General features: G+C 43.6%; 1 protein-coding gene across 1 annotated transcript in view; it reads right to left on the reverse strand.

Annotated features, from left to right (window-relative positions):
- Nucleotides 1–24,159, reverse strand: part of MOB3B (MOB kinase activator 3B) — a 130,174-nt gene that overhangs the window by 52,864 nt on the left and 53,151 nt on the right. Inside the window, exon 3 of the mRNA XM_075851865.1 lies at nt 8,852–9,054. Coding sequence (XP_075707980.1) covers nt 8,852–9,054 — 203 coding nt within the window. The remainder of the gene's footprint in view (nt 1–8,851; nt 9,055–24,159) is intronic.

Raw genomic sequence — 24,159 nt, forward strand, 5'->3', positions numbered from 1 at the left:
CCAGCAAGGCTCGCACGGCCTTTAAAGGGCCAGTGCGCGCACAGTTTCAGAATATCTGCTATTAGCCCAGAATGTTGCTTGACTATAAAAGGTGCTCTGCCCTCTTGATCCTTGCCTGAGCGTTGTTGTGTTACCTAAAGTTTGTCATTGCAAATGGTCTCCTAGTGTTTTCCAGTTCCCAGTATTACCCGTTCCTGCTGTCTGTACCCTGTATCCCGTGCTACCGTGCCTCTGTGCCGTCAAGAGTTGGAGCCGTGTTGAGTCTTCTGCTGCATCTATTGTGTCACACCCTGCCGGGTGTCTGTCTACTGTCGGAGCCTCATCTTAGCCTGAATCCCCCGCGACTGTCTACATTGCCTCAGGTACCCTTTCAGGACTATAGACATTGCATTGTACCGGTTTCGCCAGCTGCTATCCCGCTACGCGGTATGGCCCAATGGGTCCACACCCCACGCAGTGACACCTACTCTATTAGCGATCCTAATGGATTCAGAAGACTCATCAGCTAGGAACCCTGTTGCTTTAGCTAGTAACAGAATGGAAGCAATTATGTCTTCTCTAGGGGTCCCTTCCTTTAGGTGAACGTCTAACTGATCTAACCATCTTTAGAAGGATCTTGCGACACAGATTGCCCCTATATTTACTTGTAGTAGGGCAGAAGAAGCTTCTCATTACTTTTTTTTATAGGCTGTCAGCCTTTCGTTCTAGTGGGTGCTTTAATTGTGAAGAATCTTCAAAGGGAAAGATAGTCTTTTACCCCACTTTGGCAACCTGGATGTCAATTTTTGGAACTTCCATCCATTTTAGGCTTCGTTCACATCTGCGCTAGGGCTCCGTTCCGACGTTACATCGGAGCTTTCTGTTGGAACGGAGCCCTGACAGACACAAACTGAACCATAGGTTGATAGGAAACCATAGGTCAAAATTACGGAACCCTTGCACAACAGAGACAAACGGAAACCATTGGCAGCGGATCAGTCTCCATCACCATCGGTTTCAATGGTAACGGAAACCTATGGTTTCCGTTTGTGTCTGTCAGGGCTCCGTTCTGACAAAGCTCAGACAGAACGTCGGAATGGAGCTCTAGCGCAGAATGCGAACGAAGCCTTAATGTGTTTTCATCCAGTGGAAATCGATCTTTTAATTCCACTGGCCAAGAGATTTGTTTTTCGGGAAACTTCAATTCATCTTCAATGAGTCCTTGAAGATTCTCATGGATGGGCAAACAGTTTATTTTTTGCCCGCAGTCGAGCAAACATTTCATCCTGGATTGTACGCGTTTTCTTGATCTCTTCTACCCACATAGTGCTTCTTACTGCATTAAGAAGCTCTTGCATATTTTCATTTGAAGAGTAATACTTTTTTTTCTTTTTGGGGAGCAGAGGGCCCCGGCAGTTCCCCTTCTTCCGGGATATCACCAATAGAGAGGGAAGGTTAACTACCCCCTTCAGACCCTGAATCCTTTTCTGCCACAATTTTCCTTTTCTTAGGTGTGGGAGGGGGCGGAGAGGGAAAATATGTCTGAGGGCTTGACCATTCCCTTAATCTCTTACATAAATGATGGTTGTTCCTCCCGGATGATATTCTTTGTGCAGGAATGGCATAGGGGCTTTTTGTTATGAGATGATACTTTTTTGTGACATATTTATGAGATAGGGGTTCTCTCTTAGGCTTCCTAGATGTCTTACACTGAAACAACACGGAGGGAAATAGTTATGTAACTAATCTCCATACAAATATTCCCATGACTAGAATACTTACTGGGTTGGGAAACACGCTAGGCTCCACCACACCGGGTTCGGAGGCAGGTTTCTCAGACTCAGAAATGGTGCAGGCAAGATAGGAGTGATACAAACAGTCCTACCTGACAGAATGAGGCCTTATGTCCGGGTGACCTTTAATCTGGATCACCGGGACTAGCGTGATGATGACTACCAATTGGTAGCAAGCTCCTCCTCTTCTCCTGTTGGAAGCTCTGCAACCGCAGCCCATTCCATGTGTATGCCGGAAAAAGGGTGCCACCATGACACTTCCGATGTTTGCAACCGGAAGCACATCACTCCGGAAGTGACATACGCGTGCATTCCACCGTGTTACGCACACTAAGACAGCAGCGGGATTCCTGTTACACAGGTGGAGCGACCAGCTGGGGAGCTCAGGGAGGACCGGAGCAGGCACATTGTTTTCACCTCAGCTTTACCCGAAGGCGCAGGAGAGGTGAACAGGGTCCCAAGTTCCAGGAAGGTGGGAGCTGTGTTCTAAAGTGGAGGTGAGACACGACCACTCACTGCCTGGTGATTTCTTTTCAACGTAGGCTAACCGACTGACACTAGCCCAGCCGGCAGCAACCTCTTGATTCCCAAAAGGGACAGGAAAAAAGCACTGAGGAGGGGAGGGGCTCTTGTGTAGTTTCCTGCCCCAATTAGAGGTGGAGCCCTTACCCTCCATGACAGCACCACAGAAGGTGAGAAAATAAAAGTAAAAATCAATATGTCTTATGTACTCCAAAGTAGTACCAATGAAAAAAAAATCTCGTCCCGCAAAAAACAAACCCACATTTGGTGACATCGAAAAGTTATGGCTCTTGGAATGCCGTGACGCAAAAACAAACAATTTTTGTTTAGAAGTGTTTTAATTGTGCAAAACTAGTAAAACATACAACTTCCGGGGACGGGGCATCATGGATGGCCGCTTTTAGACTGAGCGCCCCCGTGGTCTGCTGGTACAAGAGGCACATCGCCGCCATCACGCCTGCTAAGCAGTCGCCAGCGCTTTTACCAGACCCACAAAGGCTGACTATCCTAGGGGAGTCCTGGGCAGTGTGACGCCAGAACACTGTGGACGGCCCCATCTGACACCATTTTGGTGATCCCTTCCGCCGGCTGCGGATGACACCGGGGCCTGCAATTTTGAGGCGATCATCGACCTCCAGGTGAGTGGGAATAGTCACTCTACCCCCCAGGCCACACAACCATACCGACCGGTGACCGACTGGTGGTCCCAGACGGCTGACGACATCGCCTAGGCCTGCACTCCCGAGTTGGACACCGGCCTCTAGGTGAGCAAGACACCCCACTACATTCCCCGACCACACAAATGCACAGGCCGGAGGATGCCATTTCCCCTGTCTCCCACCACCTTAAATTCCCACACTGGGACAGCGCATGCAGACGGACAGATCAGGAACCCTTTATACCCATCTGAGGATACCCACCAGCCCTAACACATCAACGATTATATAGGGGGGGTCCTGGCATATGGACAAACCTCCATTCTGTGTCCCTGACATCTTGGGCCTAAGCAGTGGCAGCGGAGGCACGCCATTTTACCCCTATGCAAATCTGCACTGCATGAGCCTGCATCTCTGCCTAACCCGCACGATCCTTAACGACAGTCAGCAGTGCTGGGACGCTTTCAGATTTAGATTTTTGTAACGTATAGGTTTATTTTTCTTACTACTACTCAGTGTTGGAATTGCACTGCTCTCACCATGTTGTACTCACCATGATCTCACCTGCTTAATACTGAAGCACTCTGTTCCTAATGCCTCAATGATTATGTGAAACATCACTGGATTGCCTCCCCATTATAACCCTCTGTCTACATCAGCAGCGCCCCTCTAGCGCACTCCCTTTCTCCCAAAGTTTGGGGAGTGTGTCATGGACAAATACCTAACAAAATCTGCGAAAGGGAGATCCACTCACACTCAGATTTCTTCATCGTTTGACTTATCCTTTCCTCTCAATATGCAAAAATCTAAAAGCGGTACCAAGGGGGACAAATCGGCACCCATAGATAGGTGTCCGATCTAGGAGTAATGGCTCTTGAGAGCTAGAAACGCGTCAGAGGGGACGGACGCTTTATGTAATCTGTCCACTTTATTTTGCTCAGTTTTTTTGCTGGCTATTCCAAATAAAGGAGATTTATTTGTACATTGCACAAGGAGTGCTGATCTTTTCTTCCTGAATATTGTTCCTGTGGCGTGGAGATCACTGTCTACTTCGTGAACCTGGGAAGGTGAGCTGACATTCCTAGATTTATTTAACTCTCCCTAGACCTAGCCTAATTATTGGGGGTGACTTTAACTTGGTACAATGTCCCACCCTGGATAGGTCCCCTTCCAACCCTCAATCCCAGGCTGCCACCTCCTCTCTTGCTCCCTTCATGGACTCGTTCAACGTTTGTGATCCCTGGAGAGTATTGGACGAGGGAGCATGCGAATACATCTGTCACTCAGTTGCCCACATATCCGGGAGGAAGAGAGAGTTGAACAAGGATGTTGCAATCAGAAAGTAATCTATGCGTGATTACTTTCTGATTGCAACATCCTTGTTCAACTCTCACTCTTCCTCCCGGATATGCCCCATCACTATATCTGACCATGCCCCGATTACTATGTCATTTGCGCTCTCTCGTTCCTTACCAAAGACTAGAATATGGTGGTTTCCCTTTTACTTGGCAGAATCTGAGTAATTCAAACAATATTTCCGCCTGCATTGGGGTAACTACTTGGATGAGAACTCCCCTCATATAGATGATATGCCGCTATTGTGGGCAACGTCCAAGGCAGCGATGAGAGGACATATTATAGGATATCGGTCACGTAAGCGGAAAATACGGAAAAGCCGTTTTGATGCCTTGTATAAGGATCTACTGGTAGCTCAACGAACCTACATAAAGGATTCCACCCCACTTAAATCAACAGACTTATCACACCGCTAAACATCTATTAGACGCCTTTATTTACTCCGAATCACACTGGCAGGTTAAATCCACAGATAATAAATTCTATAGATGGGGTAATAAAAACTGTGAACTACTTGCGACCCTCACAAAACAGAGACACCCCTATAAACCTATTTTGTCCTTACGTAATCCCCTTACAAGTGCCGTTTTTACTGGCCCCTCTGAAATTGCAAGAATTTTTACTGATTATTATGAAGATCTTCATAGAGCAGCCCCGGCCTCTCCCCCAGATATTAACTCCTTTCTGGACACTATTAATTTACCCTCCCTTTTCGATAGAACAGCAGTCTCTATTGGGCTCAGAAATACAGGAGGAATAGGTGAGACGAGCTCTCGACGGCCTCCAATCCGGGTCCAGACTGATTTTCTGCGGAATATTATAAAATTCTGCCTCCCCAGATTATCCCCGTTCTGATCAACTTATACAATGCAGCGTTTTTGCACTCATGCCCATTGACCACTTCACAGAATCACGACAAGTGTTCTTGCCTAAACCGAACAAGGATCCCTCCCTGACTCAATCATACCGTCCCATCTCGTTGCTTAACGATGACTAAGCTTTTAGCCAGGATATTGGCGGATAGGCTGCAATGCTTCCTTCCTGCTCTTCTATCTGATACTCAGACCGGTTTTACACAAGATAGGACATGTATAAAAAATATCAGATCTGCAATTGCTGCTACTGTCCTGGCACAGGACCCCTCACAACCGGTAACCATGTTAATGAGCCACGACGCTGAGAAAGCATTGGACATGGCGGCATGGCCTTTTCTTGATGAGGTGCTGGTACGCACGGGGTTGGGTCCAATTTTTACACAATTCGTCCAGTCCCTTCGTTATGGCGCAGCGACCTGTGTGGCGGTCAACGGGTAAAATTCTCCGCATATCTATATACGCCACTTTTCCAAGACCTCGACTTTCCAGGGACCTCTTATGCAGGACTTGGAACTAAAAGTAGCCTCTTTTGCGGATGATATCTCGTTTGTCGTCTCGGACCCTAGACAGGCATTATCTTCCCTCCTCGAGGAACTAGACCGGGTGGGCAGACTGTCTGGATATTTTCTTAATGTGGATAAAACTGAAACGTTACTGCTAAAAGGGCCCTCTAAACCCTTATGGGCATCCACCTTTTCCGTTCCGCTGGAACGTTTATGCAGTTAAATACCTAGGAGTCCAGATCTTCAGATACCCTGCTAAACTTTACAGAACTAATATCTCACACTATATTGAAGAACTAGAAATTACTCTCTCTACTTGGAAACACTTCACTCTTTCATACTTGGGGAGGGACAATCTTCTTAAAATGGCGGAGCTCCCTCGTCTTCTCTATATCTTCCATACCCTTCAAATATACCTCACCCCGAAGGATGAAAAATTTATTAACTACCACTATAGAAACATTGTGTGGGGGGGGGGGGAAGATCCCGTATAGCCTAACAGATTTTACAACAACCTAGAGCCAATGGGGGCACATTTCCACAACATTAGACAGTATAACCTGGAGGCCTTGTTCCGCTATGCCTCTAACTGGCTTTGGAACACCTCTAAATACACCTCAATTTCTCTGGATTCCGGATTTTTTTCTGGACGTGCCTTGTCGGGTCTCCTGCACCTCCCATATGTGAGTTTATCTATTGGCACGAGAGACAATCCCCTACTTTTTAACACCTGGAAAGCGTGGCAGAAAATTAGGCGCCATCTCCAGCTTTCCCCTCTAATGTCTCTCCATTTACCATTAATCTGTAATCCCCACTTTCAGGACGGTAACCCACGGACAATCTTCCATAGATGGCACACATTAGGAATTACTTACCTAAAACATCCGGAGGATCGTAGAATTCTTTTATTTTCAGAACTCTGTGCTAAAAACCCTGATCTCCCCATTGATCATTTAAAGAGGCTCTGTCACCAGATTTTGCAACCCCTATCTGCTATTGCAGCAGATAGGCGCTGCAATGTAGATTACAGTAACGTTTTTATTTAAAAAAAACGAGCATTTTTGGCCAAGTTATGACCATTTTTGTAGTTATGCAAATGAGGCTTGCAAAAGTCCAAGTGGGTGTGTTTAAAAGTAAAAGTCCAAGTGGGCGTGTATTATGTGCGTACATCGGGGCGTTTTTAATACTTTCACTAGCTGGGCGCTCTGATGAGAAGTATCATCCTCTTCTCTTCAGAACGCCCAGCTTCTGACAGTGCAGATCTGTGACGTCACTCACAGGTCCTGCATCGTGACGGCCACATCGGCACCAGAGGCTACAGTTGATTCTGCAGCAGCATCAGCGTTTGCAGGTAAGTCGATCTTACCTGCAAACGCTGATGCTGCTGCAGAATCAACTGTAGCCTCTGGTGCCGATGTGGCCGTCACGATGCAGGACCTGTGAGTGACGTCACAGATCTGCACTGTCACAAGCTGGGCGTTCTGAAGAGAAGAGGATGTTACTTCTCATCAGAGCGCCCAGCTAGTGAAAGTATTAAAAACGCCCCGATGTACGCACATAATACACGCCCACTTGGACTTTTACTTTTAAACACACCCACTTGGACTTTTGCAAGCCTCATTTGCATAATTACAAAAATGGTCATAACTTGGCCAAAAATGCTCGTTTTTTTTAAATAAAAACGTTACTGTAATCTACATTGCAGCGCCTATCTGCTGCAATAGCAGATAGGGGTTGCAAAATCTGGTGACAGAGCCTCTTTAAGCCATCTTCAAGTTGAAAGTTATATAAAAAAGGTTTTAATACAAATACCGGACCTGGACTGGAATCCTTATTTGCTCCTAACATTTTCTAGTCAAAACTCCAAAAAGGGCCAAATATCTAGAAATTACCAATTCCTTCATGTTCCCCTTGACTACTCTCAAACCCAGACTCCTCTAACTAAATGGCAGAATGAAGATTGAACCCTAACCCACACCCGGTGAATTATTAACGGAAGTCCTGTAGCTTTTCTAATATTGATGACACACCGACAGGGCCCCATGTGACGGAAGGCTTGCTGCCTGTGCTGTTCGTGACGGCGTGTTCTCAATGGCATGACCGCAAGGGGCTGTCACATTTGACTATTGCTGGAGTCCTACAGGACTTCCAGAAACAATTTTTAATTAAAGTACATTAGTAAGGGACTTTTTACATAAAAATAGGAATGCAAAGCAATTTTTTTAAATTCTTGGTCCCCGGATAACCCCTTTAAGGGGTTAAAGTTGTGCATGAAGACAATTCTACAGTTACCTGCAGAAGTGCAGCTGCCTGTTGGATAGAGAAGATGCCTTGCTAAGTGTAGGATCCATGGCCGCGGACCGTCGGGATTACTCACCCCTCAACGGCCGCAGCCATGGTCTGGTGAGCGCTGCCCGCATCTTCTCCCCAGGAGACGCCATTGCTAACTTCCACTCCACTCTGCTGTGTCTCGTAGGGTGCTCGCGCCTGGCCTTAAAGGGCCAGTGCGCGCACATGTAAAACATCAGAAATTAGCCCATGATCACCCTGGACTATAAGAAGGGCCCTGCCCCTTTTCATTGCCTGAGCGTTGTTAGTATTCCCATGTTAGTCTTTGCAAATGGTCCCTTAGTGTTTACCTTGTTCCCGTTGTATCCGTGCCCTGCTACCTGTATCCTGTGCTGTGTCCTTGTTCCTGAGCCTGTTAGTGTTTGGAGTCGTGTCCTACTGCACCTGCTGTCATCTGCCATGTCTGGAGCAACCTGCTGCACCTGCGGTCATCTGCCACGCCTGGCGCAACCTGCTGCACCCACCTATATCCGTGCTAAAGCCCCTGCCACTGTCTGGAATATTCAGATACCCTTGTGCAGGACTTTGTATTGATTGGGTGCTCTGTTTGGCCAGCTGCCTCCCCGCTACGGTGGTGTGGCCTAGTGGGTCCACATACCTACAGACCGTGACACTAAGTAAATTATACAAGTTAACCCAATAATAAACAAAAGTACTATCTTCAAAATCTATTAACTGAACACCAGCAGAACCCAAGTTCTGAGTTATCCCATCATTTGTGCATAGCGCTATCCTGAACCTCGCGAAATGTATCAGATAATAAAATAATGAGATGGGTTTTGAATTAAAGTGCATGAGAACATTTATTTTAAGCTTACCAGTGGTTCTAGCTCCTTCCGATCGATGAGGTTCAGTTCTGTTACAAAGTAGTAAAAGTGCTTGTAGCAGGTATTGACATGTGCTTCTGCTCCCATGAGTATGATACGGTCAAAGTGATGAATGTACACATGGACAAACACACGGAATAATCTGCACAGGATTTTCTTGCAGATCTGAAGGAAGTTCTTTGGGAAAGGGACTCCTATCAAGAAAAAAAGATAAAGTGCAACGTTATTATGACTTAAATGGAATCACATTATTAGATTACATAAAAGATTAGTCATCGAATCAGAACCATTATATAACAAGGCAAAGACTGGTCACATAATTTGGGGATCTCCACGAAAAGCCTTGAAGACAAAAGTGGAGGTACTGCCCATAGCAACTAATCGGATCAATGTATTTTCTAACCTATGCTAGAAACTGGATTCTGACTGCCTGCTTTGAGCAACACATCTACATTGCTAAAGAGAAGAAAAGAAAAGTAGCTTTTATAAATGTTACAATGTTACTGACTGGCTGCATGGCTTCTTTCCACTCCATTATTAATTCTATATTATGTCTTAAAGAGGTTGGCTCATCACAGAAAATCCCTTAAATGTGAAAACCACTATGGTGATCAGCTGATCGCCATGTGTCTGGCTCACAAGACGCCCGGCATATAGCGGATATTGCCAGAGGAAGTTGACATCTGATGCTCATTTCCATTTTAACCCCTTCTCACATTGGGACGTAACTGTATGTTCATTTTAGCAGTGCCTTGCCACAAAGAGACGTACAGTTAGGTACTGACAAGCTGTAATGCATTGGTATACTGCAGGGTATTTGGAAAGTCTTCAGACCCTTTCAATTTTTTCACATTTTGTTATGTTGAGGCCTTGTGCTAAAACAAAACAAAAAATCACGTTTGTCCCCATCATTCTGCACTCAATACCCCATAATGACAAAGTGAAAATTATTTTAGAAAGGTTTGCAAATTTATTAAAAATGAAAAAAAACCTCAAATGACCCTTTGCTATGACACTTGAAATTTAGCGCTGGGGGCCTCCCATTTCTCTAGATCATCTTTGAGATGTTTCTATACCTTGATTGGAGCCCACCTGTGGTAAATTCAGTTAATTGGACATGATTTGGAAAGACACACACCTCTCTCTCTCTAAGGTCTCACAGCTGACAATGCATATCAGAGCAAAAACCAAGCCATGGGGAGGAAAGCCTGTAGAGCTCAGAGACAAAAGTGTGCGGAAGCACAGATCTGGAGAAGGGTACAGAAAAATCTCTGCTGCATTGAAAGTTCCCTAGAGCACAGTGGCCTCCTTAATTCTTAAATTGAAGAAGTTTGGAACAACCAGGACTCTTCCTAGAGCTGGTCGCCCCACCAAACTAAGTAATCGGGGGTTTTGGTAAAAGTGGTGACCAAGAACCCAATGGTCACTCTGGCTGAGCTCCAAAGATCCTGTGTGCAGATGGGAGAAACTTACAGAAGGTCAACCATCACTGCAGCCCTCCAAAAATCTGGGCTTTATGGCAGAGTGGCCAGAAAGAAGCCTCTCCTCAGTAAGAGACACATAAAAGCCTACTGTAAAGGATCTGGCAGACACAACTTCTGTGTCGACGCCCATAGGTAATCAGTCTGCACCTGCTTCTATGTCTGTGAGACACTGTGTCTGTGACCACTCTTCTGCTCTGCGTTTTTGTACCTCGCTCATCTCCTGGTTTGACTCGGCTCGTTCACCTCGCTTGTTGCTCACGGTGTTCCCGTGGGCAACTTCCCCATTTCCCTGGCTTCTTTGTACCCTTGTCTGTCGTGCACCTATTGAGTGTAGGGACCGTCGCCCAGTTGTACCCCGTCGCCGAGGGCGGGTCGTTGCAAGTAGGCAGGGACTGAGTGGCGGGTAGATTAGGGCTCACTTGTCTGTTTCCCTACCCCGACATTACACCTACATGGCGTTTTGCTAGGAAGCACCTAAAGGACTCTGACTGAGAAACAAAATTCTGTAGTCTGATGAAACCAAGATTGAACTTTTTGGCCTTAATTATAAGCATCATGTCTGTAGGAAACCAGGCACTGCTCATTGCCTGCTCAATACCATCCCTACAATGAAGCATGGTGGTGGAAGAATCATGCTGTGGGGGTGTTATTCAGCGGCTGGGAAAGGGAGACTGGTCAGGGTTGAGGTGAAGATGAATGGAGTAAAGTACAGAGATATTCTTAATGAAAACAGATCCAGAGTGCTATGGACCTCAGACTTGGCCAAAGATTCACCTTCCAACAAGAAAATGACCCTAAGCACACAACCAAGGCAACACAGGAGTGACTTAGGGACAAGTCTGTGAATGGCCTTAAAGGAACAGTGTCATCACAATTTTTTTTTTAATATGTTAAAGATGTTAGTGCTTTATTAAAAACGTTTATATTTGTGTGTTTGTGTTTTACTTTTTCTTATTTTTACACTTTTTCTTCCCTATGGGGGCTGCCATTTTTTGTTCCATTTCTGTATGTGTCGATTAACGACACATACAGACATGGAATACGGCAGCCACAGTCCCATAGGGACTGCGAACGGGTCCCGTCCCATCCATTTCTGTGTACGCCGTCTGTGTGGGAACTGCGCATGCGCCACTCCCACACAGTCCAATTTGAAATTGGCGCCGTCCGGTGCCATTTTCCTGTGGACCGGAAGTCGCGGCCGGACAGTAAGATTACTACTTCCGGTCGCGGCTTCCGGACTTGTGCACTTGGACCAGCGGCAGCAGACGGGCCGGAGGGAGCCGCGGCGGCAGGAGCAGGTAAGAGATTTCAATGTATGTTCGTGTACGTTTACTACTGTATGTAAACCTACTACACTGTGTGTTAGCTCAAAAAACGGCGACACACAGTGTAGGAGGTTAGACCGTTCAAACACCTCGTTTATCCCGGCACTAGCCAGGATAAAGGAGGGGGGGGGATGCTGAGAGCTCACTAGAGCGAGTGTAATGGCAGGAAGGAGGTGAGGGAAAGTGAGCCCTAATCTACCCACCGCCCTGTCCCTGCCTACTTGCAACGACCCGCCCTAGGCGACGGGGTACAACTGGGCGGCGGTCCCTACGCTGTCTAAGTGCACGGGAGAACAAACAGGGAACACGCAAGGGAAGGGGCAGTAGCCACGGAACGCCGCGAGTGAATGAGTAGTCAGGACCAGGATGAAGTGGAGTATACCAAAGTGAGCACGGAGAAGGAAGCAAGCCAGGGGCAAAGCAAAGCAAGTTAAGCGGAACTGCAGCAAGGCAGAAGCACGGCAGGAGCAGGCTGGAGCAAGCAGCAGTGAGGCCAGGAATCCAGAAGAATTACAAGCACTGAGGAAGAGAACACGGCAGGTAATAAAGGACAGGGGGCGGAGCTAACTCCGACTGACGAGGCCGCGATAGGCTCTCCCACTCCTGAGCCTGCCACCCTGGTTGGTGGGAGATGGTGTCAGTCGAACAGGTCTGGCCTCAGGTGTGGATTGATTAATCCCAGGAGTATACCTAGACGTAGTACCTGGCAGATCCCTAACAGCGAGGGCTTTTTACCCAATTTTGCAATGCTGCAATTTTGGGAATAGCTCCATCTAGTGACCAGCAATGGGAAATATTATAAATTAGAATCTAATTTATAATATTTCCTGACTCGTGAAAAAAATAAAAAATTTTTTAACAATGTTTAATCACCTACACACTAAATGTTTAATTTAAAAAAAAACAACATGTTTTCCTGGCAACACATTCCCTTTAAGTGGCCCAACCAGAGCCCTGACTTAAACCCAATCGAACATCTCTGGAGAGACCTGAAAATGGCTGTCCACCAACGGTCTCCATCCAACCTGACAAACCTTGAGAGGATCTGCAGAGAAAAATGGCAGATAATCCCCATATCCAGGTGTGCAAACCTTGTGGCATCATACACAAGAAGACTGGAGACTGTTTTCGCTGCCAATGGTGCTTCAACAAAGTACCGAGTAAAGCGCCTTTAAACTTATGTCAATGCAATAATTTTCGTTTTTCCTTTTCAATAAATTAGCAAAGATTACTAACATTCTGTTTTCACATTGTCGTTATGGGGTATTGAGTGCAGAATGATGGGGAAAACTTGTTGTTTTTTTTTATTTTAAACACAAGGCCTCAACATAAAATGTAAAAAAATTGAAAGGGTCTGAAAACTTTGCAAATGCATTGTACGTATACCTATAGGCTCTGTCACCACATTATAAGTGCCCTATCTGTTACATAATGTGATTGGCGCTGTAATGTAGATAACAGCAGTGTTTTTTATTTAGAAAAACTATCATTTTTGACGGAGTTCTGACCTGTTTTATCTTTAACTGGGCGTGTTTTACTATATGACCAAGTAGGCGTTGTGGAGAGAAGTGTATGTCATGTATCGCATGAGATTACGCTGTAAACAGTCATTTAAAACGAGATTATGCTTGCTGTGCTGTAATCTCACACAAACGTTACCGAAGTGTCAGGATTCTGAATAGACATCACGTCCTGGCTGGTAGTGATCTCTATTCACTGTCAGGACACGTTAATATGTGAGTAAGTGACTGCACATAGTGATCTAGCAAGATCACCATGTGCTGTGTAAATGAACGGAGAGAAAAGTGTATGACGCGGATTGGTTAGCGTCATGCACTTCTCTCCACAATGCCCACTTGGTCAAAAAGTTAAAAGCACGCCCAGTTGTCTATTAACCCCTTCAGGACTGAGCCTGTTTTGGCCTTCAGGACGAAGCCGATTTTTCAAATCTGACATGTGTCACTTTATGTGGTAATAACTCCGGAATGCTTTTACCTATCCAAGCGATTCTGAGATTGTTTTCTCGTGACATATTGTACTTTATGTTAGTGTTGAATTTGGTTGATAAATTCAATATTTATTTGTAAAAAACACCAAGATTTGGAGAAAATTTGCAAAAATTAGCATTTTTCTCAATTTAAATGTATCTGCTTGTAAAACAGATAGTAATACCACACAAAATAGTTACTAGTTAACATCACCCATATGTCTACTTTATGTTGGCATCGTTTTTTGAACATTCTTTTATTTTTTTAGGACGTTACAAGGCTTAGATCTTTAGCAGCGATTTCTCATATTTTCAAGAAAATTTCAAAAGGCGATTTTTACAAGGACCAATTCAGTTCTGAAGTGGCATTGAGGGCCTTATATATTAGAAAGTCCCCATAAATCACCCCATTTTGAAAACTGCACCCCTCAAAGTATTCAAAACAGCATTCAGAAAGTGTATTAACCCTTTAGGCGTTTCACAGGAATTAAAGCAAAGTAGAGGTGAAAGTTACAAATTTCATTTTTTTTTTACAAAATTCATTTGTAATACATTTTTTTCTATACCACAGGAGGTTTTACCCGAGAAATTTAACTTATTATTTATTGCCCAGTTTCTGCAGTTTTTAGAAATACCCCACATGTGGCCCTAGTGCGGTCATGAACTGAAACACCGGCCTCAGAAGCAAAGGAGCACCTAGTGGATTTTGGGGCCTCCTTTTTTTTAGCATATATTTTAGGTACCATGTCAGGTTTGAAGAGGTCTTGTGGGGCCAAAACAATAAAGACCCCCAAAAGTGACCTCATTTTGGAAACTACACCCCTCAGGGAATTTATCTAGGGGTATAATTAGCATTTTGAACCCACAGTTTTTTTGCTAAATTTATTTGAATTAGTTTGTGAAGGTGAAAATCTACTTTTTTTCTGAAAAAACGTAGAAATTTGTAATTTTTTCAAGGAATAAAAGAGAAAAAACACCCCAACATATGTAAAGCAATTTCTCCTGATTATAGCAATACCCCATATGTGGTAATAAACTGCTGTTTGGACCCACAGCAGGACTCAGAAGGGAAGGAGCACCATTTGGATTTTGAAATTCTGATTTTGCTGGTATAGTTTTCAGTGCCATGTCGCGTTTGAATTGCACTGGAGGGAACAAAATAGTGGAAACCCCCGGAAAGTGACCCCATTTTGGAAACTACACTCATCAAGGAATTTTTCTAGGGGTAAAGTTAGCATTTTGACCCCACGGTTGTTTTGCTGAATTCATTGGAATTATTCTGTAAAGGTAAAAATCTACTTTTTTTCTGAAAAAAGGTAGCCATTTTTAATTTTTACGAGGAATAAAGGCGAAAAAGCACCCCAACATTTGTAAAACAATTTCTCCCGATTACGTAAATACGCCATATGTGGTAATAAAGTGCTGTTTGGACCCACAGCGGGGCTTAGAAGGCAAGGAGCGCTATTTGGCTTTTGGAGCTCAAATTTAGCTGAAATGGTTTTTGGGTGCCATGTCGCATTTGCAAAGCCCCTGAGAGGCCAAAACAGTGGAAACCCCCCAAAAGTGGAAATTACACCACTTAAAGAATCTATCTAGGGATATAGTGGGAATTTAGACCCCACAAGTCTTTTGCAGGATTTATTAGAATTGGGCCATGAAAAATTAATATCAACATTTCTTCCACTAAAATGTTGCATTTTTTTAAATTTTACAAAGGATAAAGGGGGTAAAAGCTGCCCAACATTTGTAAAGCAATTTCTCCCGAGTACGGCAATACCGCACATGTGGTCATAAATGGTTTTTCATTAGAAAGTAATTAACCCTTTCTGGACTGATCCATTTTTTTCTTTTCCTTTTTAGTTTTTTCCTCCCCGCGTTCCAAGAGCCACAACTTTTTTATTTTTCAGTCAATAGAGCGGTATGAGGGCTTATTTATTGAGGGACAAGCGGTCGTTTTTATTGGTACCATTTTTTGGTACATACAACTTTTTGAGCACTTTTTATTACATTTTTAGCTAGAGCCAAGGTGACCAAAAAAACAGCGATTTTGCAGTTTTAAATTCTTTATTTTTCACGTGAGACGCTCCATACATCACCCCCCACACTAAGACATGCTATGTCGTGGTGCGCGAAGGGGTTAATGCGCAGCGCATGGTGCGGAGTGAAAATTACAATTTTCCACTCATATGCCATTTTAGTGCACTATATGTTATGCCCAGTTTGTGCCACTGAAGACAAATACCTCATAAAATATTAACCGGGTTCTCCCGGGTATGGCGATGCCATATCTGTGGACGTAAACTGGTGTTTGGGCACGCTGCAGGGCTCAGAAGGGAGGGACGCCATTTGGCTTTTGGGGCGCAGATGTAGCTTGGTAGTTGTTCTGTTTGGGGTTTTACTGGTGTTTCAGTTTGTAATGTGGGGGCATATGTTATCTGTGCGGGGTACATCAGGGTACATGTTATCTGTGCGGAGTACATCAGGGTATATGTTATCTGTGCGGGGTACATCAGGGTATAATAAGAGGGTATAATAATGCAGTAAATAAATAATAATCCGCAGATATGTGGCCGGTGTCGCACTGATAAATGGCGCCCGATCTTATCCGCTTTTGGACACTCTGCACATTTTGCATCGCCATATTCTGGGAGCCAGAACTTTTTTATTTTTTCTCCACCGGAGCTGTGTGAGGGTTTATTCTTTGCGGGACAATCTGTAGGTTTTCATTGGTACCATTTTGGGGTACCAGAAATTTTTTGGATCACGTTTTATTCCATTTTTTGGCAAGCAAGGTGACCAAAAACCATCAATTCTGACAATGTTTTTTATTCTTTTTTTTATGGCCTTCACCCTGGGCTATAAATGACCATTTTACTTTATTCTGCGGGTCGGTACGATTACGGCGATACCAGATTATATAATTTTTTTATGTTTTGCAGCGTTTGTGCAATAAAATCACTTATTTATAAAATAAATACATTTTTGTGTCACCGTATTCTTAGAGCCATAACGTTTTTAGTTTTCAGTCAAAAAAGCGCTGTAAGGGCTTGTTTTTTGCGGGACGGGATGTAGTTTGTATTGGTACCATTTTGGCGTACGTGCGACTTTTTGATCACTTTTTATTGTATATTTTGGGAGGGTTGGTAACCCAAAAATTGTGATTCGGGCACTGTTTTTCGTTTATTTTTTTCGCGGTGTTTACCGTGCGGGAAAAATAATATTACAGTTTTATAGTTGGGGTCGTTACGAACGCGGCGATACCAAATATGTGTACTTTTTTTTAACGTGTTAATTTTTTTCCTATAATAAAAGACTTATTATAGGAAAAAAAGCATTCTTTGTTTATGTCACTTCTAACTTTTATTTTTACACTTTTTAAAAACATTTTTATTATGTTTTTTTTACTTTTTTTACTTGTCCCACTAGGGGACACTTAGACTTGCAGCTCTGATCGCTGCTGGAACACATTACACTACACACGTAGTGTAATGTGTTCTAACTGTCATTGTGACGTAACTGTCACACTGACAGGAAGCAGAGGAGGAACGGCCGGAGGCTGATCCTCCGAGGCTTCCGTACATGGCAACCCGGAGGTCATTGTCTGGCCTCTGGTTGCCATGATAAGGATCGCCAGCCCCCGCAAATACATGTGGGGGGCTGCCGATCCGCTGTAAACCTCTTCGATGTGGTGATCGCAATCGACCACCGCATCGAAGGGGTTAATTGCCGATTTCAGCGGCGACAGGCCGCTGATCGGCAACGGGGAGAGCAGGGCTGACACCCTGCACAGTTAACCGCCGCTGCGGTGTAGCGCCGCGCGGCGGTTAACTGTTAAAGCGCGGACGTAACTGTACGCCCAGGTGCGCGAAGTTACTGCTCACCTGGACGTACAGTTACGTCCAGGTGCGGGAAGGGGTTAAGGAATTCATTAGCATAAAGCTAAAATAGGTCATAACTGTCAAAAATAATCGTTTTTCTAAATAAAAAAAACACTGCTGTAATCTACATTACAGCGCAGATCATATTATGTAAGAGATAGGGCACTTATAATGTGGTGACAGAGCCTCTTTAAATCAGCATTAAGAAAACTGCATTGTGAAGTCCTTTTTTGGGGACTAAACATTTTTATTAAAAAGTCTAATAAAGTTAAATTTTAAAAAAAAGTACACATGTATGGTATCACCAGAATTGTAACGACCCATACAATAGTTATCACATTATTGAAACCACACGGTGAACAGTGTAAAAAAAATAAATTTTAAAAGACACGTGAAAAAAATAAGGCGAAATTACTTTTCTTCTATTCTTCTTCTAAAACTATAGTAATAATTTATATGTAACCCAAAATAGTTCTATTAAAAAATATGACTTGTCATGAAAAAAGCTCTCACATGGCTACTTACATCAACTGAAAAAAAGAAAAAAAAACAAGTTATGAATCTTGAAACGCGGCAACATAAAGAATATATTTTTTATATAAAATGTGCTTTAATTGATAATCGTACCGACCCATTGAATAAAGGCAACATGTGATTTATCCCGCATGGTGGAAGGTGCAAAATTTATAAAGAAAAAAACAAAAAAGGTGGAGATGCTGTTTTTTTCCTTTCCCCCCAGGAGTTAATAAACGTTAAAGGGGTTGTCCGATGGCCCAAAAAGAAAAATACATCAACACATGTATATCATTTTCCTTATGGTACTACATAATTTTCTAAATGAGAGTAATAATTTAGTGCCATTAACATACCTGTGATATTGCGGTAGAAATGCTCCTCTACTTCCGGGACTTAGTGATTCAGCTTGCACTGATAAACTACATATACCGTTATGCTTTTCATACCTGAATGCAGCCTATTCCCTGCCTCTGATAGGCTGTACATGCGGCCAGGACTAAGGAGGGGGGTGGCTTGAGAGGAGCAGTCACAATGCCAGCCCTTCTAGGTCACCTGATTGATGATGCGCCGACACCAACAACAGGAGAAGGGAATGAAGAAGTCACGTGGGGCTGTGTCGGCGCATCATCATGTAGAAGGAAACAGTTTCCGGCATCACATGATTGGGCTTTTGGGTGGCGTTTCTGCACAGAATTGAAAAATGAAAGTATATTGGCACTTGGATTCCTATTCTAGGAAGAACAGCGGGCAGTTTTTAGTCTCCAGATAACCCCATTAAATCAATAAATTAAATATCCCCCAAAATGGTGCCATTGAAAAATACAACTTATCTTGCAATCAACAAGCCCTAATACAGATACGAAGATAAAAAAAAACAAAAAAAGTTAGGTCTCTCGAAATCAGGAAAGGCAAAAACGAAAAAAAAAAAACCTGCGGTCCTTGAAGGCCAAAATAAGCGCAGTCCTAAAAGGGGTTATTTCATCAAGACAGCCCCTTTTTAAATTAAAGCTCGTCTGGTAATTAAAATGAAATGTAATACATGGTCATATTGTGTCTGCCAGACCGAGGGACTCTTTGTTAGCGGCTCTATGCACTGGCTCCAGAGTAGGGGCACCCCTCTCTATGACTTCCATAGAAAAGAGCATGTGGAAAGCAGTTGTCATGGTGCGATAACCTGTTTAATACAGTATCCTGAAGAGCTTCATCGCTTGTCTTTCAGCATTTAACGGGTTTTCCATTTCAATAATTTTTTTCTGGCAGAAGAAAAACATTGCCGAAATAAAATGCATTAACGATATGAAAAACAAAATTGACAAGGCACAAGCTTATCACACGGTTGTGTATTCAGGAAAGATCAATACAGAATTGCTAGTTTGTCAGAATATAATTCCGTGACATATAAAAGGACCCCGTGCTAGTAATGAGGTGAGAGAACTTATAGGATTTCCAATGTTATAACTAAAATTATGAAGTCAGCATTAAAACAAGAGCAAAAAAAAACAAGACATGTTCCAACACAGCTATTATTTTCCATGACTTGCTCTATAAATCATAGAAGAGTTCAATTCAAACTTGCTTAGAATGGAATTGAATAATGCTGAATATAGAAAGTAGACACACCAGTAATTCTATCTCCTTTAAATTAGAAGCGTCCACGCAAAAATATTACAATCCAGTCTGTTTTTTTAGGTTTCGTATTTAAACTTTGAAAATAATCAAATCTATTTTCTTTTTATGTATTCATGTGCTTTTTGTTAGTGCTTTGTAGCTAGTTTTGCATTTCATTTATATTTTCTTCTCCCTGACCCAGACTGGCAATCTGGCATTTAACAGCATCAATTGACTGTTTTGTGCTTTGTAGGTTGCGAAGTCTTGATGGTAATACTAATTATTATTGAGATTATTATTATTAGAAGAATATACAGTTGTTCATCATTGTGCACTAGAGCCACTGTAAAAGGTTTACTTTTTAGTAACCACTAACAGGCATACTGGGCCATTTACATTGGGGTCAGGGGTCAGTATTGTTTTAGGACATTGTTGATTTTCAGTTTAGTCTGGCCTTCGATATGTTTGAAATATTCAGTGAAATGGTCAAGTGACGTATGCACTTAAAGCAATGCTTCTTAGGCTGGATTTACACGAGCGTGTGCGTTTTGTGCGCGCAAAAGGCACTTAACAGCTCCGTGTGGCATAACCATATGCTTTTTGCGCAGCCGCCATCATTATGACACTCTGTTTGGATGTTTGTAAACAGAAAAGCACGTGGTGCTTTTCTGTTTTCATTCATAGTTCTCACTGTTGTTGCGCGAATCACGCGCGTCACACGGAAGTGCTGGGCGTGATTTTCACGCACCCATTGACTTCAATGGGTGCGTGATGCGCGAACAATGCACAAATATAGGACATGTTCTGCGTTTCACGCAGCGGACACCCGCTGCGTGAAAATCGCGGACAGTCTGCACGGCTCCATAGACTAACATAGGTCTGTGCGAGGCGCGTGAAAATCACGCGCGTTGCACGGACGTATTACACGTTCGTCTAAGTAAACCCACAAACTGTAAGGCTGGCGTTACTTGTAAGGTGCCCCCTAGTTGTTGGCGAGGCGAAGCTGGGGAGTAATTTTTTACAGAATTTATCATATGCTGCACAGGCCTTTCTCTGGCTACATCAATCTCTGGTTTGGCAACATTATTGACTGCTTTCGTACTTATTTTAATGTTATTCTGGGCTCAGAAACTTTCCAAATAGATGCCAAAAGTACACTCTTGGCAGAATTTGACAGCTACAGGCCCTGTTCACACAGAGTTTTTTTACCCAGTTTTTGCTACGGAAACCATGGCAAAAACCGCGGCGAAAAACGGCCGAAATTGACTCCCATTGAAAAAGGCGTTTTTTGCCTCAAAAACACCATTGAAATCAATGGGAGACTGAAATAAACGCGTTTTTTGATGGATTTTTGTGCCACAACTTCTGCCATGTTTTTTGGCAAAAAACGTGCGCATACTTTTACTTTGTCTCTTGAAGAAATAGGGAAAAAACGCTTTAAAAAAAAAAAAAAAAAAAAAAAAAAAAAATCGCAGTAAAAAAGATGTGTGGTGCAAAACCACTTAAAGGGAATGTGTTGCCAGCAAAACATGTTGTTTTTTTTTAAATTAAACATTTAGTGTGTAGGTGATTAAACATTGTTCAAATTTTTTTTATTTTTTTCACGAGTCAGGAAATATTATAAATTAGATTCTAATTTATAATATTTCCCATCGCTGGTCACTAGATGGAGCTATTCCCAAAATTGCAGCATTGCAAAATTGGGAAAAAAGCACTCGCTTTAGTGAGCTCTGAGAATCCCCCTCTCCTTTATCCTGGCTAGTGCCGGGATAAACGAGGGGTTTGAACGGTCTAACCTCCTACACTGTGTGTCGCCATTTTTTGAGCTAACACACAGTGTAGTAGGTTTACATACAGTAGTAAACACACACAAACACGAACATACATAGAAATCTCTTACCTGCTCCTGCCGCCGCGGCTCCCTCCGGCCCGTCCGCTCCGTCTGCTGCCGCTGGTCCAATTGCACAAGTCCGGAAGCCGCGACCGGAAGTAGTAATCTTACTGTCCGGCCGCGACTTCCGGTCCACAGGAAAATGGCGCCGGATGGCGCGCATTTCAAATTGGACTGTGTGGGAGCGGCGCATGCGCAGTTCCCACACAGACGGCGTACACAGAAGTGGATGGGACGGGACCCGTTCGCAGTCCCTATGGGACTGTGGCTGCCGTATTCCATGTCTGTATGTGTCGTTAATCGACACATACAGAAATGGAAAAAAAAATGAGCTGATTTTTCTAGGCAGAATTTTCTGCCTGCAAAAAAGTGTGAACAGGCCCTAATACAACATGTATGTGGCAAACGCAGTGTGAACATAGCCTTATGCTGATGGAAAGAGAGGTGATGGAATATAGATCCATAACACCAAATAGAACAAATGACCCTGCTGTAAAGGTATTCAACTCCATGAAACGACTATGCATCAAAACTATTCAGTTCAGTAAGGGTATGTGCACAGGCTTACTAAAAAAAGTCAGAAAAATATGGAGCTGTTTTCAAGGGAAAACAGCTCCTGATTTTTGGCCGTTTTTTACGCAAACTCAGGTTTTTCGCTGCATTTTTTACGCCCGTTTTTGGAGCTGTTTTTCTATAGTCAATGGAAAACGGCTACAAAAACGGCTCAAGAAGTGACATGCACTTCTTTTTCGTGGGCGTTTTTTTTACACAGCCGTTTTTAAAAACGGCCACATAAAAAAACGCCCCGTCGGAACAGAACACAGTTTTTCCCATTGAAATCAATGGGCAGATGTTTGGAGGCGTTCTGCTTCCGATTTTTCGGCCGTTTTTAGCCGTGTGAACATATCCTCATAGCCATGGTAGGTGAAATAGTTTAGTCAGATGAAGAGATTTTCAAGTATATATTGCTTGCATTGTATTAGGTGGTTGCTCCAGCCGAGCAGAAGGTGGCAAATAAAAACAACACAAAGGGGTTCTACAATAACATTAAAACAAATGCTTGGACTCTTTGCGCTTAGCATGTGCTTGGAAAAATAAAGAAGCAGGTTAATCTGAGATTATGTATTTGTCAAGGTTCTTAATGTTTCACATCACTTGTAGACAGCAAATTGTATTCTCTCTCTAAGTTCTAGTTTTAAATCAAGAGGGTGTTCAGAATTACAATTAAAAAAAAAAAAATGGATTAAAAAAGGGCAACGCCTGTTAAACAAAAAGGCGCAGATTTAATATTCAAAATAGGCAAGAATTCTGGCATACCTGCAGTGTGTCACATTTATTAAGGCCTGATTCACACGAGCGCTGCGCATCTCGGAAATGAAAAACTGCAGATTTTCACGTCCGAGGTGCATCCGTGCTCAGCGCTGCGGGACGCGATGTCACACATCCCCCATAGTTGAGTCTATGGAGGGATACGTGATGCGTGAAAAGAACTGACATGTCCTATTTTCCCACGGACCCTTCACACGGTCTGTTGAAACAACGGCTGTGTGAACGGCCACATTGAATTACATAGGTCCGTGGGACGGCCGCTGTTTCAACGGCCGTCCCACGGACGTTTAATACGTTCGTGTGAATAAGGCCTTAGTTGTTTAAATTACTTTTGCACTGCTTGGTTTAGCAAGAAAGGAATGTGGTTTATCAGAAAGGTGGCGTGGCTTACAAAGTGCCACCGTGCACCGAAATTGCTAGATGCACCAAATTTAATCACACATAATGCACCACTTTCATAAATTTGGTGCATCTTCTAACTGTCATGTCTAAATTTACACGGTCTAAAACGTAGGGGCAGATTTACTAACACGGTCTAATTTGACAAGATCCTTCCAGTATCTAAAGTCGGAGCTCCAATGCAATTTTACGCATCATGGTTATTGCATTTGCAATCGTAGTAGTTTGCAATGCGATGTTGCACACTATTATATCTGATATTAACCTATGGAGTGGCTCATATAAACACACGTGGTCTCAAAAAATCCAACAATGTACCTTAGGCTCTGTTTATGTTACGTTGTGAGCATTTCATCAGGGGTATATACGTCTGGAGGACTCCCGACGTATACCTCTGAAGTCAGGTTGTGACGTATCCCAGACATATAGCAACACTGCCTCCTCCTCAGCACAGCCATTTACAGCGACCAGCAGGGTGGGTACGTACGTACACACACATATACATACATACACTATGGCACTATATGGGGGTGTGGCTTCACTGTGGCGCACTATGTGGGCACTGTCAGGGGCGTAACTAGGAAAGACTGGGCCCCATAGCAAACTTTTGACTGGGGGCCCCCCCTCCCCTGGGTGTCACACAACCCCCCCTTGTAGATAGTGCCTTTTTTACAGCCCCCCCCCTGTAGATAACGCCATACAGCCCCCCTCTGTAGATAGCACCATACAGCCCCCTGTAGAGAACGCCATACAGCCCCCCCTGTAGAGAACGCCATACAGCCCCCCCCTGTAGAGAACGCCATACAGCCCCCCCCTGTAGAGAACGCCATACAGCCCCCCCTGTAGAGAACGCCATACAGCCCTCCCCCTGTAGGGAACGCC

The sequence above is a fragment of the Rhinoderma darwinii genome, chromosome 1 (genome assembly GCF_050947455.1).
Source record: "Rhinoderma darwinii isolate aRhiDar2 chromosome 1, aRhiDar2.hap1, whole genome shotgun sequence".
NCBI lineage: Eukaryota > Metazoa > Chordata > Amphibia > Anura > Rhinodermatidae > Rhinoderma > Rhinoderma darwinii.